Below are 20,137 nucleotides of genomic sequence, written 5' to 3'. Positions count from 1 at the left end.
AATGTTGAAAATAAATGAAGATATTAATTTTATAACGTGCTGAAGGCTTTCGAATAATTGTTTTACAAAAACTAAATAGATTCTATTAAAGCGTTTTCTTATGCAAGGACAACTGTTTGGTTCAGGGGCTAAATTTCGACTGTAAAATAGACAAAAATAAGCCCAGATCTTCTATGATTAAAACTGATATCCGATCAACTTATTTGCTATTTATTTACCAAGTTAGATCAATTTAAAAACAAAGAATACTATGAACTCAATCAGGCAGAAACAGGACTGATGTGAAGTAAACTATTTTAGGATCATTCTGGGAAAATAGGACTTAATTTATGTGCAGTCTGCACAGGCTAACACTTAAGAACATATTTTGAGTCCCATATTCCAGAGGAGCGCTTAAATACTACTTATTGTTTTTGTTGCTGCTGCTGGACCATAGAGAAAGATTGAACACGTCCAGATATCGAATTCGCCCATTGTTGCAAGCGTTGTTGTAATCAACATGGGAGAAGCTGTTGATAGGAGGCGTGTTAGGCTGACGCAAGATTTCTCCGTGCTTAATTTCTTAAGCGAGTTGTAGAATTTGTTAAACAAGTGGGTTGGGATTGCCATTGACTTTTTCTATAATAATGTTTTAATCTTGTTGGCTAATAACGTTTGCTGAAAAGGAATGGGCAATTAAACTAAAATCAGATTGTTTAGTGACAAATGAATATGCTTTAAAACAATTTACTTTACACACCTGCTTTTTAATGACAAATATTGCTCGTATACTTGATATTAAGGATATCGCAATTAATTTGTAACCAATTAGACCTAAGAAGAAAAGCGTTGCACCAATGTTTGATGCGCGCCAAATTTTAATTGAAGTTGCAGTTTGTAGCAAGGTGTTATACTTATTTAAACAATAAAAACTTAAGCAAATTAAAGTAAATATGCAACTGTACAACTTTAAATGTGACACTTTCCAACGCAAACTGTGAGAATAAATAAATTAAAATGTAATACTACATGGTTTTTAATGTGATTGTCATCAACTTTTAATGTGAGACAATACAGCTTTTAACGACACTCTTTACAACTAAAAATGTTTGACCGTACACCTTTAAATGTGACAGTATAAAACTTAAAACGTGAGACTAAACAACTTTAGATGAGAGAAAATACAACTGTATCACATATCATTAAAAATAGATGTCAGTTGAATACTGTAAGTGAATAAGTACTTGATCACACACGTTGTATTTATGGATTAGATAGAATTGCAGAAATACAGATGAACGTCTATGGTGAAATCAGTCTACGACACTCTCCAGGGGCCATCATAGCCTATTCTGGTTAAATGTATTAACTCTTAGTGTTATTGATTCGGTATAAGTTGATTTTTTCATTATATAGTTTCGTTTTGTAGGACAGACTTTTCATTTAAATTGTGAAAATAGCTTGTTGTTTTTTACAAACAAATACTTTAAATTGAGAATAAGTGCTATCAATATTAATTTTACTAAGGTTCAACTTATATAACTAAATCAGGAAATGAAATGAATGTCGCAACCTATTTAAACAAATATTTTTGGCAAACCTTGAATTGAGAATTATATCCAGTTATTATAAAAAGTACAGAATTTTTTAGGTTAGAAATTGGGCTGAATGTTGGCCTCAACTTCGACAAAATAAATACCTCTTTAAGGTTTCATCTGCAGTTCAATAAGCTAAAATCACATGCTGGCCTCGCTGATATTGCAAAGGGTCGACTTTGAGTTTGATAAACCTCAGGTTGAGAGTCGAAGGCCTTTCTGGACCACACAACGAAATTGCTGTCATTTTTTCAAAGCCTTTTCTAGCGTCGATTCAACGTGAGAACTATTGGGCTCGGAGTGCGAAGTGCTTATAACAAAACCGGTCGTGTTTACTTTTGGATGTTTTCAAAACAAAGTCATTTTTGCCCTTCTTTGTCAGCTACAGCCTCAAAAAGCCGTCTTTGGACAGTTTTGCCCCTGCAAGAACAAACCGTGACAGTCCGTAACGCAATTACTGTCCAAACTAGAAGTATCTCCCTTGGAAAGCTTACACTTCTGAATAACTCGCTTCCATTTTACCTTGATTTTCTCCCGTTCCTCGCTGAATTTCTGTTTGTCCCACAAAGAATTGAACAAGTTATTCAACTTTTTTTATTCTTCATGATATTGGTTGTGATGTTCAACAGCAAGAACTGACTGTTAGCGTTACCATAAGTACTGCTAACTTCTCGTGTCTGTAACACTCGTCCCACTCGGGCAATAAAGCTAAACAAAAGTACTCGGGCTTGAGTGTGGAAAACTCGACACGGACTTTGAGGTTGTTGAGAGCAACGTGTTAAAACACAACTCGACGTGCTCAGATTTTTCTGCAGAACAGAATTGTTAAATGGTTCGGAGGTCAAGGTGAAGGAGTTTGGGTTAAACTGAGGCTACTGCATGCCGGACTGGTGCTATTACTGGCCCAACTCGATATCAATGCTGGTGCTCTCCTAAAAACAACAACAGCAGAGTGGTCGATATGAATTTGTAACAAATGTTTATATTACAATCTATTCTAAACTATGCCTCTTGGTTGAATGTGATGGTTTTCAACAGCTAAATTTCATTATCATGAATTACTATTCTGGCATTTCATTGGTTCTTTGTCCTTAAATAACATAACATTTAATTCAATTAAACAATTCGTATTAAACCACTTGAAGTGTTTACAAATGCTATAATAACATGTAAATTCATAATAAATACTTTTACCAAGCTTTCAGGGATGTAATTTAATAAGTCAATATGTAGCTTATCAATATTCGAAAGAGTTGTCCCAGATTAACATGTGAAGTGCATAAGTGCTTATCAGGGAGGACACTTTTTATTAGACTGGATTTTCATTAAAATAATACTTCTTTTTTTAACAAAAACAAACGTTTACAGAGGAAAGTGTTGTCCCTGATTAGCGTGTGTTGATTGCACCTGATGTCAGGCTTATCTGGACAACAATTTAAGAACATGCATTAAGCCCCATTTTTCCACTGCTTATTGATCTTTTTAGCAAGTTTGTTCCTCTATAACAAAAAAGAGAATCTTTTCTAAGTGTATTCATTCTATTTATCACTTCATTTTTACAATGCCTTCACATACGTTTTACTGTTAATTTATGTTTCAATAGATTGAAGGAAACAATAAACAAGAGTTTCGCATTCGGAAACATATGCCCCCGCAACAAGGCTTTGGTCCAAATTTCAATAGGGGTCATCTGCTGTCAAAGTCTAATGCACTTGTGAATTATCAAGATAATCGATTGATTCGTTCACCAGTTATTGATCGGAAACGATTTTCACTCGTATTTTGACAGTGACCTTGACCTTGCACCTAGTGACCCCAATTTTGATTAGGCTCATCTACTTTCCAAGGCCAATGTACATAGGAAGTATCAAGCAATTCGGTCAATTTGTTGATGAGTTATTGATCGGAACCAATTTTCACACTTATTGTTACAGTGACCTTGACCTTTGACCTAGTGATCCCAATTCCAATAGAGGCCATCTACTGTCCAAGGCCAATGCACATGTGATCGGTCAATCCGTTTTTAGTTATTGTACGAAAACGATTTATTTTGACAGTAACCTTTGCCTTTGACCCGGTGACCCCAGTTTCTATTGGGGTCATCTACTTTTCTAGGCCAATGCACATGGAAAGTATCAAGACAATCGGTCCATGGATTGATGAATTATTCATTAGAATTTTTGTTCACACTTAAAAGGCATCGACCTTGACCTTTGACCTACTGACCCCCCATTGATAGGGTTTATCTACTATCCAGGGCCAATGCACATGTGAAATGTCAAGACAATCGGTTTACAAGCTTTTGATCAGAAAGAATTGTCAAAGTTATTGTGACAGTGACCTTGACCTTTGACCAAGTGAAACCAATTTTAAAACAGGTCATCTAATCTTCAATGCCAATGCACATGTGAAGTATGGAATCAATTGGTCTATTCGTTGACGACTTATTGATCGGAAACGATTTTCATATTTTTCGTGGCAGTGACCTTACCCTTTGATCAAGTGACCTCAATTTTAATAGGAGTCATCTACTGTCCAAGGCCAATGCATATGTTAAGTATCGAGCCAATCGGTCAGTTCGATTACAAGGTATTGATCGGAAACCAACTGGTCTTCCGAACGACAGACCGACCGACAAACAGACCGACATCCAGCAAAACAATATACACCATCTTCTTACAAGGGGGGGGGGCAAAAATATTGTTGTCTTCCCAAAGGTGCAAAAACACACACATAATTTTTTACCATACCTTTAAAGATCTATTATTGTTGAAATGTGTTTACATTTTCACTATTCAACAATTCTATTCTAACGTTAATCAACACGTAACAATAGTTCTATACATAATATTAGAAAACAACTAAGGGCAAAAACTCACTGCCGGTGTAGATCTTTAGCTATCTCCTTTGGTGTTGTAGGCTACATATTTAAAAACATATTTATTCTTATCAAAATGTATAAATACCACTTTTAAACAGACTGGAAGCGAACTTAACTTGATACTTGTTTTGGGACAACTGGGTTTAATGAATGTGCATATAGTGTCATTCAACATAAGCCCGTGTAGTCCCCACAGCCTAACCTTATACGACACTTTCCTCCAAGACTTGATTTTTGTTTAGAAGAAATACCCTTTCAACAAATATTTCTTCAAAAGCGGAAAGTATCATCCCTGATAACTATGTATGCACACTGCACAGGCGAATATGTGGATCGCACATAAAATGCATTGAGCACTATTCCCAGAACGAGGCTCGACTCGTATCAACTTGTACAACTCTGTAACAAACCGTGGGTGTACTTACTTTATTCTTAATTCTGAGAATACACGGCTTAGTGTCTTCCCAGATTGCCCTATACAACCGCACAGGCTTTTAAGGGACAACACTTTCCGCTTGACGGACGTTCGTTTATAAGTGTCTTCCTACATACAAAAAATGCCATAAATGCGGAAAGTGTCGTTCCTTATTTGCCTGTGCAAACTGTTTTAGTGCCATTTTCCCAGAGCGAGGAACACATGTTTCTTGAAAAACAACCAGCGTCAGTCTTTCCTTGCGTAGAATATTGCTGGGTTTCTAACAGTGAGTTTAATGTTATTGGGTTTCTTACCTTTAGTAGAATGTTGCTGGGTTTATTTCTATGAGTAGAATTTTGCTGTTTTTTTTATCGTGAGTAGAATGTTGCTGGATTTCTTAAAGTGAGTAGAATTTTGCTGTTTTTTTACCGTGAGTAGAATGTTGCTGGGTCTTTTACTGTGAGTAGAATGTTGCTGGTGAAGTGAAGTGAAGTAGACAACAACTCTGTGACATCATATCTTAAATATCGCACTGATACACTCCATACTGCAGCGGGGAAATCCATACCAAATGATAGGAAACTCAAGAGATTGAAACGATCAGGACAAAGTATCTGGAATAAGCAAATCGCACATACGTGGAAAGAAGCAAAAGATTTATTCAAAAATTGGAAAGACACAAATAAGACCTGCACAACAACGGAAGAGGAAACTAAACGTAAGAGAGTACTACTAAGGCAACGACAGCACCAGGCATATGCTCGTCAGAAATAGACACATATAACTGAAAGTATGGAAACTTGGAAGACCAACACCAAACTCTTTCATAAACTGGTAAAAAGTCAAAGGCAATATGTGAAAGAATACAACTTCTTAAGGTGAACGGTGAAGATATAACAGGTTCAGAAAACATCTTGAATGCATGGAAATGTAACTTCGAGAAACTGGCGACTCCAGATGAAAACAATTATGGGGAAAATGACAAGGTATCTTTAGCTGAAGAACAGAACAATATCATTGAAGAGATTATCAAGAAAAGCGGGGAAAACATAGACCCAGTAACTGTACATGATGTCAACATAGCAATAAGCCTTCTTAATACCGGAAAAGCTGCCGACGCAAGTGGTATCTCAGCCGAACACTTTAAATATGCAAAAGAAGAAATTTCTCCGACTATAGCCGACATCATTAACTCAATATTCACGGAACTAGACGTACCACCTTCTCTAAAATGTGGAACATTGACCCCTATACACAAAAAGGGTAAGGACAAATTTCTGCCTGGTAACTATAGAGGGATCGTAGTCTCGGACATTTGTGCGAAAATTCTTGAAATCATTTTGAAGATAAGGGTAGGTAACATCTTTGTCCCTTAACAAAACCAAATGCAGCGGGGATTCACTTCAAAACGTTATTCGATGAACGCGGCCTGAGGCAATGGAACACCATAACGAGACACACAAACCACTTATCTTAGCTAAACTAGACGCTCAAAAGGCATTTGATCGGTTGAACCATAGTATCATTTTCAACAAACTGTACCACTTGGGGGTGAAAGGTCCACTGTGGATACTTCTACGTAACTTTTACAGAGAATTAACAGTAAGAGTCAATTGGGATGGTGATTTGTCAGATGCCTTAATTCTGAAACAATGTACCAAACAAGGGGCGCAACTGTCTGCAACTCTCTACAAGGTGTACCACAATCATCTACTGATCACTATTGGAAACAGTGGCTTGGGGGCCTTCATAGGTGATATACGTGTAGCGACACCAACATGTGCTGACGATACGGCTCTCCTTGCAAACACACAGGAAGAACTTCAGGCCATGCTAGATATTGTTAAGTACAACACCAAGCGAGTACTTGTGAAGATAAACCGGATAAATCAGAGCTTCTCACGGTGGGATGCAAGCATTCAATAGAAGTAACTCTAGATGATGCACCTATAACTACAGTTACATCTGTCAAGCACCTCGGAATTGACCGCACTGCTAAGAACACAATTGACCCGGATGTAAGAATCAAGATAGCACAGCGAACAGTATATGCTGCTATAGGGCCAGTACTGCATGCCAGAAGAGGACTATCACCAATGGTATCTTTTTATCCGCAAATCTCAGGAAATTAGAAGCCTTTCAAAGAAAGATACTTCGACATCTACATGGCTTGCCAGAGCGATCATCAAACGCAGCTGTCTATACCCTGATAGGGGCCGAACCAATAAAGTTGGTCATTGAGAGAAATCGCATGGCACTTTTCTTGAACATTGCACGTTTACCAGGATCGGTTGAACATCAGGTCTTGAACCGCCAACTGGCTATGTCAAATCCAGATCGTAACTCATTTTCAACAAGTATACCTGAAATCCTGCATAAATACAATCTCCCTCCACCGGAAGACTTACTACAGAATCCCCCGTCAAAACATCAATGGAAAACCACATTCAGAAATGCAACCACATACTACTGGGAGAGCACATGGAAGGATGAGCTATTAATACAATTTACTGCAAAGTACATACAAGTGCAATCACCACTTATTTCACACCCACACAATCTTTGGGCATCAACCGATCCAAAACCACATGAGGTCTGGAGAGCTGAACTCAAAGCCCGGCTCCTTACAGGAACCTATATTCTGCAATGTAATACAGCCCGGTTCAATCGGAGCGATGTATCTGCTACCTTCAAGCTGTGGAACATGGGTTACGAAACCAGGGAGCATCTACTATTGACATGCAAGGCTCATACAGATGTACGAAGCGAGGGAATGAACATGCTGCAACAAATTATTGGGGGGCAGGAGTTTGCTGCCATTCGTTGCAAAGGGGACATACTCATACAGACCATATTAGACTGCACTCATGTATCATTACAGCAACACATCAACTTCACAAAAAAGCAGAATACTGATGTCGAGAGATGGACACATATCTACTGTGAGCGCATCATCTCATCTCGAACAGGCAAACTTTCAGTAGCAATGTAGTGGGTATCTAAACTATGTTTCTCCCCTCATAAAAGGTCCTCTTCATACTTTTAGTTTTTTGCATGACCAAGTAAGCCAAAAATTACATGAATTTACACTAAATTAAGTTAAAAGAGACAATTAATTAATGAGAATGAAAAATGTACATAAGTGTCGCAGGAACTGTATATATGTGCATTGTGCAAAAAATACTGATTCAAGCTATCCTCAAGAAGAATTCTTCTTAGAGGATGGATCCGAAGCAAACGGATACAGCACCCAAACAACAACAAGCTGGGTGTCTTACTGTGAGTAGAATGCTGCTGGGTTTCCTACCTTGAGTAGACTGTTGCTGGGTTTGTTAACCATAATAGAATGTTGCTGGTATTCTGACTGTTAGTAGAATATTTCTGTGTATCTTAGCCTGAGTAGACTGTTGCTAGCAGTGTTACCCTGAGTAAATGTTGCTAAGTGTGTTATCCTGAGTAGAATGTTAATGCGTATCTTACCGTAAGTAGAAGGTTACTGTATTTCTTACCACGAGTCAATGTTGCTTTTTTTCATACATTGAATAGAATATTGCTGGGTTTCGTTGCCTCTGCTTCGTTAGACTTGTCAATCACAACTATCGTTGACACCTGACCAGACGGGACGGCCTCCAGTGGTTGGTCAAGTACCTGAATAGAACAAGGGAGATAAATTGCTCGCAGGCTTGGGAAATATTTGTAAAACGTGAGCTGTTAGTAAAACAGTGATGGTGTCAATTGAGATCAAAAGCCATTGTTTGTAATGCTTGGATTTAATTAATTGCTGAGTGCACAAGGTAGCAATAAGTGACATAGTTAAATCGCTAAATAAGAAATTATAAAGCCTTTTTTTCTAGATCGAAATACATTCAAACTTATACTGTTGCAATTGCATACATTAACAAACTAAATTTAAAGCTTTGTTTTCACTGTTTCGGGGTGTGAGGCTGGGATCCTTCTAATAGGGAAAATCGTTGTGTTTTGACCATAATTGGGACATTGGTGTTGTTGGTGTTTTGCTTACAAATTCTATACAATCGGTAATAAGCGTTTTTAATATTGTATTTAATAAAATTCAAGAAAGAGAGGTGGGTAGTGAGAAGAACTTTGTATTGTGATGAATTTATTTTTCTTAATCTTCAATTGGGAATTTAAGGCAGTCGTTTGGGTAAAATACATTGTTTAGGATTGGGAATAGGGTCGATTTTGAACCCCAAATTTGACAAAAAAAGTATGCACAAAATGAACTTAAAACTTCCTCGCAAACAGGCACTATATGACCAATGCATTGGATAGAAAAGATTTAAATCTTATACGCTTAATTAAATATCTCAAAGCTCAAAGCTACATGGGAATGACAGTAATTTTGATGTGTTGTGTTACTAACGTTTCTGAATTGGTAAGTTGAAAAGCATCCAGCTGAAGAAGGTTTTGAGTTGTTAAGCCTCAAGTAAAAGAAATCGTGTTGAAAACATGATTTACCCAAGAAAAGATGACATATTACCTTCTGTAAAATCAAATCATCCTTGTCAACTTAATTTTTAGCATTCTTAATACACATGTAACACAGTTAAATCTTTATTTATTCGTTATTTTGTTGAATTTAAGGGTTTACCGATGCACAAATTTATCACAAACACACGGTAAGATTACTGACACCAATTCTTAATTTATGCTTCCAAACAGAGAATTCCAGGCAATAACTACTGTGTTTATAAAAGTATTTTTTAAATTTCATGTGGACGGATACAAATGAGTTTACAATATGCAAACAATTTGAGAGGATATTTGACCGTATGTAAAGTCATACTGTTCTTTTCCATCTCATCTTTATTGCATATTTACTAAACAGCAAATTCACAAGAAAGCGTTGTCCTGTCAAATGTATGGGTCTGTTAAACAGACCAATACCCAAAGCGTTGTTTTAAATAAGTGCTTTATGATAATCATATCTCAATCATAGTTCAATAAGTTCTAACAAAGTATACAACTATCATAATATGATTTTATGTTATGCTTTCCGGTTGTTTATAGAGAAATATCAGTGAATTCAAACTAATATTCCACCGTTTTAAAAAGTGAAAAAATATCGATAGTTTTCACTGTTTTACTGTGAAAGGACGTCATTTTTTCGACGTCATAAATCCAGCAAAATTATCCAGTTAAACTCTTTTACAATGTAAATAACGGTGAAAAAAGCATAATATAATAACATACTATAAGACATAAGAAATAATAATGTAAGAAATTCTGTCTGATTCGTTGGAATATTAATTTTTATTCACTTCTTAAAAAAATATCTTCACTCGTGTCTCCGCCACTTGTGGAAATATCATTTATATGATCACTCGTAAAATAAAATCGATAGTGCATCACATTCAACAAATGTCCTCTATGTATTCTTAAAATTTAAAGCATTAGAAAGAATTATATTTAATAAGTTTTTCCCAAATCAATGGACTTTTCGCGCTAAAAAAATCCAAATCCTAAAATTGCATGTTTAACCAAAATGGCCAAGAAAAGGCCTGACAATTAAAGCGTCTATTTTACCTTCTGCATATTCAAGTTATTCTTGTCCACCACATCCTTAGCATTATTGTCCTGACTCAGCAACACCCGAAGCAGCAGACTAGCTTGATGTTATTATTGTATGTACATTCTGGACTTACACACATTTAAATAAATGTAATTAAACATCAAAAACAATGTTCAAAAGTATACAGCAAAGTAAATTATAAAATATTAGATCAAGTGTGAACATTTTGTAAACATTACTGAAAACATCAATAAATATATTCCTCATCAGATGACTACAACTATTTAATATTTTATAAAAAAATATGCATCAATATACATTTCATACGTAACATATTGTACAAATAACATACAGTGCTATGTACAAGGCATTGCATCTATGTACAAGTTTTTAATGTACAGTCGAAAAGCTTTGTTTTTTCATGTGCAGCATACAAAAACAATTATGAAACAAATGTTAAGACAGCAACAAATTATATGTATTAGATATAGTTTTCAAAGAAAAATAAAACATTATTTAAGTAAATAACAATATTTGTAAACAAATGAGTTGTATCTGCAACTACAAACACACTATTGTATTAAAATATAACACACTTCGATGCTATTATGCTCAAACAACACATTGTCAGTAAAATATTAATCGCTAATTACAACAAGCTAATACATACATGTCCACACTATTCCACTCTGAACACAAGGATGCCTCCATATTGTCCCACAATAATAGAGGATGTGGTACTGCTGTAGGAGACTGACATTGGGTGCCCCACTCCATCCCTCTTCTCTGTACCCAGAATGCCCAGCGTTCTCCTCCCCTCTCTGTCCACCTGTAAAATAGTGTTGGACAGCCATCCACAGACCAGCACCTGGCCTGCAGGCATCACATGTAGACCATATGGGACTTCTAGTGCTGGGTCTGTTAATGTAGCCAAGAGTGTTCCATTCCTGGCTAGGGTGAGGAGCTTGTTCTGCTCCTGGTTTGTAATGTACAGCTTGTCCCCTGTTTGACTCACAGCACACTTGTATACTGCAAAACAGAGTAACATCAAGCAATTGAATTACTGTAATGTTGAATAATCTTATTAAAAATACTGCAGTGATATTGTAGTACGCATATGTTGCTATAAATAGGATTTTACACATATAAAATATATGCATACATTCCAATAATTTGATAGTTAAGCGTGACAATGTCAGAAGCAGTGTTATTGTGTAGAAGTTTGAAAAGTTGAAATGCGACTGGTGAGTTAGAAATGAAGTGTAGCAAAATTACACAGATGGAAACAATTACACATATGGAAACAATTGCACAGTTCAATCAACACGTGTATATTATGAACTTTTATATATGCAACAATAACATATTTCCCACACATACATATATACATGTGATAACAATATACTGACATGAGTGAAATTTACACAAGCAGACATGCTTTACGCATGTTCAATTTTACGACTGTTGTTGTGGTTTTAAAGTGTTTATAACAAGAACAATAATATTTCAAACAACACATATTGACGCTTTTCTATATAGTTTCTTACCGAACATATTACAACAGCAATATGTTAAAATGAATTATTATAATTTATACATACCTTTAAACACTTTGTAAAATCCCAAACCAACAATTTAAAGAGTTCCTATTTTATACGATTTTATAAAGTTTTCAATTTATAAAACGAAATATACATGTACAGTAGGTTGATATGATATGTTATATATATGACATGCTTATGTCTTTGTGGTACATGTTCTGCTCGTTTATAATATAATTATTAATTAACATATCTCTGTCACCACCATTGGATGATTATTGAACAATTGTATTTTGGGCCGGAGGCCTTGCATTACAATAAACCATATGTTATGTTATGTTGACAGCAACAAAAATGAACACCTGGGCCGGTATTCATAAAGCACCTAAGGTGAAAATTACCTAAGGTTTCAAATAATTTCCTTAGTTTTTCTGCGTTTTTTCCCTTAACTTTGCGAAATTCCCTTAGTTTGTATTCATATAAAATCTTAACCTAGGGAAAATCCTTAGGACAGTTATTTTTCCCTTAGAAGTTAAGGTTCGTACATAGCTGCCTTATCTCTCGATAAAATCCTTAAATATGGCGACATTACAGACGATATTTTCATTTTCAACCATTTCTGCGTGTTATTTTAATAAAAAGGTATGTATTTTTTTTACTTTTGTGGTTCGGTGTTTAAGACTACTGTTATATAGTGAAATTGTACACTCACAATCGGTATTTACGCATACCGGTTACGGCGGCAAGAATTCCCAAATCTACCCAAATCTACCCAAATCTTCCGAAATCTACTCAAAACTACTCAAATCTTCCCCAAATATCCCCAAATCTACATAAAAATAATTATTTTACATCAGGTTTGTGTGATGGGCACTATTGTTTTGTTTTTAATGCTTCATTCTTCTCGTGACATTATCTAATTTCCCAATAAAAATGCTTAAAATCAAATATAGGTTACACACCACTTACTAATTGATCTTCCCAAATTTACCCAAATCTACACCATTCAAAACTAATTCAAGCTACTTTTGTCATAAATTTGGAGACAAATTAATATTTCTTCCTTTTGGTTGCTAAAGCATTGTGTCGAAAAGACAAACGCATGTATACACACAAACTAAGCTAGAGCTTAATCAAGGTACATAATAAAACATAGAAAAGCCAATAACAAAGTACAGAAAGCGCAGTGTCAGAATCAAAAGCGAACTGTAACATGTAAGTACTGAAATAATCACATGAACAGTTAAATTTTTAATTAAAGACTAACATGAAACTTTTTTATGAATTCATTGTTCATGGACTTTATCGTACAACTTCGATCTTTAACATAATGTACATTAACGATGTAGGCCAATACAATAACATGCCACAATCATACCGGGACTCAATTCGTGACAATACACACATTAATAAAGCAACGAACGAGCACCTTTGTTGTTACAGACAGGGATTAAGTTTCGATCATTGGTACCAGTCTTATGCTGGTATGTGAACCATAAAATAAACTTATCACGCAAAAAAGAGCGTGTTGTACGCACCTGCCTTTCAGGTGTATGCGTCTTCAGTTTGTATTTAAACCATTTGTTTAGGTACGTTCTATTCAGATTTCATGCTTCAATACCAGACATGTCTAATTTTTTTTGCTGAAATGTAAATGTGTGTAATACGATCGACAACCCTGTTTTTATTTAGCACTTTGGTGACCAATGAGGATGCATATTCAGTATTAAATTGAAATTAGTCAAATGCCAAAGGCAGGTTAAAAAATACTTATTTTTTAATAACAATGCACATATGATGAGCATGTAAATATTTATGATGAACCGTACTTTCACATACCAGCTTTTTAAGGGATTATATATATAATGTTTGCTTTTAATGACACACAGGTGTTCAGTAGATCTCAAGGCGCCGTGCAGGTCATTTCAATAGTGACGACATATTAACATGCAAAATTGCACATGTATTATATGTTTACGATATAACCGTTTATAAAGCTTATTATGAATGAAACATTTATTTAAAATTTGTATTTTAGAGAAGTTACTGTTTACTGTTTAAAAATAAAACTCTAGTCTGTTAGCGCAAAACCTGGCAAGAAGCGCAAAATACATTTCGGTAAAGACATTCGGTACCGGGCAAATACATTAACTCAAAATAATGTTTATTTCACTATTTCATTATTTTTTTTAACTGAGTTATATTTATTTGTTTTGCAACTACTGGGCAACAAACAACACTGATCTAAGAGACGGAATTAAAGTTTTTTGTACATTTTATAGTATTATTTTCCGTCATATTTTTACACAAAGTTGTATGTTTTCAATTTCTTTTTGACCTACAATCAATCAAGTTATTATGCTGGCTACTCAAGAGGAAACAATATAATTAAACCAGTCACAGTTAAAGATCACAGGGGAATTGCAAATAAAAACCATAAGATAGCATTTAAACCTAAGCTTATACAAAGTTGTACATTTAACTCTCCAGTAGTGATCAGCATGATCAGTATGATGAGACGGAGTGTCGCCCATACAGTCAAGTTCTATTTTTAGGTCACAATTCTATGTAAAAAGTAAAATGTAAACACAAACATGTTATTTGTCTGGAGCATACCTTTATGCAGCATGTGTGGATGTTCATAAACTTAGCCGATGTGGCAATCATGATACGAAGAAATGTCGCGGGCAACAACCTGGTTACTAGGTCCATCTCAGAACTCAAGTTCAATGGTAACATCAAGGCAACAAATAATGACATATTGTCCGCAGAACGACTTAGCATGGGTTTTCAAATTTAAGTTTAATAAATATAATCAGATTGATGATATGCAGTTTTGATGAAAATGAACAAGTTAACTAGGTTTGAAGTTAACTTCAGAAATCAACGTCATTTCCATTGTTACGAGTGAACAATAATCAAGTTTCTGGGTTAATGTCCTGGTCATATGAAAATCAAATGTCGCTAACATTTACCTTCTGAACATTCATGAACCCACAATTATTTAAAAGCTTCAAGGAACTTGGACACCGCATACTTTCCCATGATATCTGCGCCTCTGAAACTAAATCATGTGAGGTCAAAAACAAGGTCCCTGACTTGGTCTAAACATCAACTTCGCAAATTGTTCCGGACATATTGTTGATAAACATGACCGCTAGGGGACGGGATAGTTTTCCTTACATGGGTATGGCAAATCCTGGTATGTCCTCTGTTTGTTACCATGTGACAACATCGGTAAGTTTTAAATGCTTTCAGTGCATTAAAATGCATGGCTGCCAGGATTGCGCGGTATCTTGCATTTACTGGCTATGATGAATCGTTGTGAACACTAGAAGTCACAATGGTTTATCCAATTTTCATAACACAGTGTAAGAACATTTTCTCTTATGATGTCTCAACTTAGTTCGAAAAAATAAATCCGTTCAACTGAAAACATGGCCGCAGGAGAGGCTTAAGTTCAATTAACTGAACCTTACAAGTCACAATTGTATACACCTTAAGATTTGTCCCAATAATGAATACAACAAACGATTTTGAAAATGGTTCCGTTCAAAAGCATTGCCGCTATTGGGCGGGCCAATTTTGCATGTATGGTTTAAGTGTAAGCTTCCGAACACTTATGAGGAATATGAGGGTTTTTTACAAATGATGGAGGTAGTATATTATAGTCTCTATGTAAGTGAGTCGCTTTATGCATAGTTCCGCTCACTGACCCGTCCTTAGTGATTGTTGCTATGCTTAACACGCTACATCAAAATGGCGTCCGCTGATGCTGAAGCATCTGATACGCTTGTTAATATTTTTGACAATATTTCAGTTTAATTCTTACCAAATTATGATCAACTAGCTGATAGAATTTTAAATAGAGGTCCTAATTATTACACTCAAGGATACATTCATAATATAAAGATTTTTAATGAAGAAATCCGTGTGCGTGTGCGTGTTGTTTTATGTAAATTGCACAATGCAGAATATTTACATTATTTCAGACTGACTGGGCACTGCTGACACATCATAGGGTTGCTATGAACACTACAAGGAATGGACCTACATATTTGTTCAACAATATGTATATATGAACAAATGAGAATTGTGATTAAAACAAATCATGAACATGTTTAAATAGTTTAGTTATTAAACATTTATTTATATAAAATATAATATTAATTAATCTATTCACTGCTGGTAAACCTATGGACATCATACTTGTGACGCGAAAGGCCCGTGTAACTGTCTTTATATTCCTCGCCCATAAGCTGGGCAAGGAGAGAGTTTACTTGCATAGAAACATTTGGCGATCTCTTCTTTGCCATCTTAGCCATGATTATCGTCTGCGTTTACTTCCGGGTTTTTCCAATTGTGTACATGCTTATTGTTGTTGAAAACAAGGTCGACGAGAAAAGTATGTTATCGATACAGAAATAATGTGGCAACTGTATCGATACATACCGAATCCGTAAACCTCACATATATATCCTTTTTGTATCAATTACTCGCCATTTACACTTAAAAAAAAACGTTCAATTTGAATACAACGTATTTCACTAAACAATTGTCCGCCATTTTGCGACCTAATTATAGATTTCGGAGAAGCGGTTACTAAAATAGTACGAATCGTCGCACAGACGAAATCGGATAATTTTGCCTAAGTTTTTAATGTGAAATCTTACCTTAGTATTAACATAAGGTTCTTTATGAATACGAAAGTTAAGGTAATCCGTACCTTAGGAAAATTGTTTGATAACTAAGGAAATTTCTTCCTTAAACCTTAAGTGCTTTATGAATACCGGCCCTGGTCAGAAAGTGACTCTTGCTCAGGAACACAGGTTCTTTTTATAGACATGTCATGTAGTGACAGTCAAAATACTCGATTACTCATGTTAATTCCTTATGGCTATTGTAACAATCTATGAAAAAAGTAAATTATACACAATTTACAGTTACTTTGTAATACTTATAATGCTGTAAGATGAATCATCCATGTTGCTTACCTGTACATCCTGATATGTCCTTATAGAGTCTGCAGACCAGTTTGCCACTCAATGAGTATTTGAACAGTGCTGTACCAGAGCTGACAAACAGTTCACCTTGGTGGTGGGCAATACCCCAACAGTTATGTAGTAACTCAAGCTTCCTACCTGGAGCGAGCTGGCTCTGGTTGACTGTGATAAACTGGACCTCATGTATGTTACTATTATTCCCATGCAAAGCCACTGCAACTTCTCTGGGTGTGATCTGACACATGTCATATATATATGAAGTCACAACCCAATGACTCAACACATGGTACTGCTGATTAAGCAGCTTGACTTTCTTATTATAATAGTCTGCAACCAGAACCTGTTTGTTTGGGAGGACACAGATGACTGTGATATAGCATGTGGCTGTATCACTTTGTATTCTCACAGAGTGCTCCGACTTCCCCTGGACAGTGAACACATGGTTAGGGCATACAACTCTCACCAGACCAGACAGTTTAGACAAGTACAATTCAATGTCAGTGTTAGCGTTCATACTCTTTAACAGCTTCACCAGACCTGACAATTTTGACAAATACTGCTCAGTGCCTTGTATAGTCTGGTTTAATACCGCACATTCAAGTTTAACACTGTTCTCATCCAGGTATGATTCGACCTGTTGTATTTTGTCTATGCATTTCCGGCCTGCTATAAAGCAGAGTTTCTTGTTGTTGTTGTCACTGCTGTATAGCAGGAGTTCATGGACTGCTTTTAATTCACGATGATGACGGATGCAGCTTTCAACACCAGTCTTTAGAGAAGTTTGAAGACTCAGTAGTGTTATGTTTGCTTCACTCAAAGTTATATTCTCTATATCAAACAATCTGGAATGCATTAATTCATGTATTTTTTTTTTGTTTTGCTCAACTTTAGGTGTTTTCTTGAAAGTTCTCCTCACAATTTTGTCTATAGTGGATTTAATTTTGTCATTCATTTTATGTACAATGTGTTCTTGCCCCTGGTAGGAACTCGTCAGATCCTCGATTTCAGACTCACAGCAACTCTGCAGTTTCCTCAGTTTTCTCATATTGATCAGGAGCTTCTCAATCAGTTCTTGTACATCTGCTGCCTTTTTCTTGGCTGAGGTAAGTGTTATTTGTTTCTTGGCAGAGGTAAGTGTTTTCTTTTGGCATTTTCTGAAGGAAATATTTTTTTTAGGGATTTTGTGGAAGTGAATTGGCTATGTTTAATGTTATTGCATATATATATATATATATATATATATATATATATATATATATATATATATATATATATATATATATATATATATATATATATATATATATATATACTCGTGAAATGTTACTTAAGAGTCTAATGATTGCCAACGGGTGTTATCCTCGTAGAAATTGTGCATAATATCGTAAAACATTTATTATGACAAGAACAGTATTTTAAAAACTTGTAGTTATAACTGAATTCATTGCATGAAACTGTATTTTGTTATGAGTTCTCAAATGAGCATACTTGAATTTGTAATCCAAAACACGCATTTATGTTAACGCGATTCTAACAAATTGTATCTTTAATTATGAAGCTACTGTGCTGATCCTTTGTCACGATAAAAAGCAAAAACTTATATGCTGGTCATGTATAAGTCTCATCTTGAGTATGGGAAACGGTGGCGTTGTAGTGCATTGTATTAAAATTATATCACGAATGATTTACAAATTGCATTTCCTTAATTAAGTTCGACTCACACACTAAATCTTTATCGTAACGGCCCTTTAGATAAATCACAAATTAACCAGTTATTTCACTGTTCAGCGATTAAACAGAACATCCAAACAAAACTGGATTTACTCGATTAAAATTTTCGATTAGACGTGCATACCTATGAATAAAATCACAGTTGGTGCGCAACAGTTGAACGCTGGTTTGCATACAACTGCTAGGATGACATGATTGGTTAAGATTCAATTAATACGTTATCTAAAAGGATGCTTGGCGGCTATTGCCTTCATAAAGGGCAAACTGGCGCTTCAAAACGGCGGCATGTCGAAGAGAGACGCAATATGGGCCTGGGAAAAACACTAAAGCTTCTTTATTTTAACAATCCTACAGAGTATCTTACAATGTGCCATACTACCTACGTTTTTTAGACTGCTTGTCCTTATTTGAAGCCTGATCACACGTCTATTGAACACCATAAAGGACTGCTGTACATGGCAAAGTTAAACCAAGCGTCATTAACAGAATTTATGTAAACACAATACAACACTAACCTTGCAGTTTCACACATGTGAACTTTTTAATAATTTAACTAATTTAATTTAATCAAATTATATGGTTTTAAAGGATTTTTAATGTTAAAATACCTGTGACTTAAGGAAACACATTTTGAGCAGCACAGCTGACTGTGATCTTTGCAGAACGTCTCTAGTTGTTTATGAGTGTGTATTTCACACATCAGTAAAACAGCCTCCAACTCCTTTGAAACTGGCCAGTTCCTCATATTCAGTCGGTCGTACTTAACATGGTTACTAAACAAATAATCATGTAGCTCACAGCACTCTCTACAGAAACACTGTTGACATTTTTTACAGTAATACACTGAATATGTTTCGATATTCTTGCTATGCTTGCATGATACACAGCAAAAGAAGGTAATCCGATCAGAATGTGTCGCCATTTTGTTAAAACAAGTTAAATAAAGTAATATAAAGCACTTGTACTAGACTACAATGTAAATCTATACTCCCTTAATGATATAACACATATGCGTTAACACTTTCATAGCCCAGCGTCCTCCGTGCAACAACAGACGTATTAAAACCGAAAGTAAACATGCACAATCTACAAATAACTTCCAACTTTAAACTACCTCTAGGTTAGCTCTGAAAACTTTATAGCTGCTATATCACGTGACAAAATGTTTGGTCAATATCGCGTTTCACCAAGGTTTAAAGGGTTTTATTCAGAATTGTCTTTGTACCAAGTAGACTTTTGATTTAAAAAATATAAACATTTCCATTTTGTTGAAACAATGTGTCATTGAACCTTGAAATTTGAACAATAAAGCGATTAAGTCAGTCAATGTTATTCCATTATCATTCACAGCGTTGAAAGGGACACAATAAACCCAGCCTACATGTACTTGTAGGAAATGAACAACACAATTAAAGGTTTGAGGAATTGTAAATGTCAAAAAAACCTGTCAGCATTTGTC

The 20,137-nt window shown here is 35.4% G+C and overlaps 1 protein-coding gene across 2 annotated transcripts; it reads right to left on the bottom strand.

The window, feature by feature from the left end:
- Positions 1-1,919: 1,919 nt before the first annotated feature.
- Positions 1,920-19,760, bottom strand: LOC127842456 (uncharacterized). 2 transcript variants are annotated; one of them, XR_008031653.1, is made up of 5 exons: positions 19,287-19,760; positions 16,939-18,101; positions 10,418-11,432; positions 8,380-8,518; positions 1,920-2,506 (listed from the first exon to the last, which is right to left on the bottom strand). XR_008031653.1 is itself a non-coding variant. In XM_052371980.1 (3 exons), the coding sequence occupies exons 1-3, from the start codon at positions 19,598-19,600 to the stop codon at positions 11,083-11,085; spliced, it is 1,827 nt and encodes a 608-aa protein (XP_052227940.1). In that variant the 5' UTR covers positions 19,601-19,760; the 3' UTR covers positions 10,126-11,082. The 2 variants fall into 2 exon arrangements, 1 of the variants encoding a protein (XP_052227940.1); XM_052371980.1 differs by lacking the exons at positions 1,920-2,506; positions 8,380-8,518 and having other exon boundaries at positions 10,126-11,432.
- Between the last annotated feature and the right edge of the window lie 377 nt (positions 19,761-20,137).

The sequence above is a fragment of the Dreissena polymorpha genome, chromosome 8 (genome assembly GCF_020536995.1).
Source record: "Dreissena polymorpha isolate Duluth1 chromosome 8, UMN_Dpol_1.0, whole genome shotgun sequence".
NCBI classification, from domain to species: domain Eukaryota; kingdom Metazoa; phylum Mollusca; class Bivalvia; order Myida; family Dreissenidae; genus Dreissena; species Dreissena polymorpha.
Note: the sequence above shows the minus strand (reverse complement) of the source record. Positions and strands in the feature narration are given on the sequence as shown.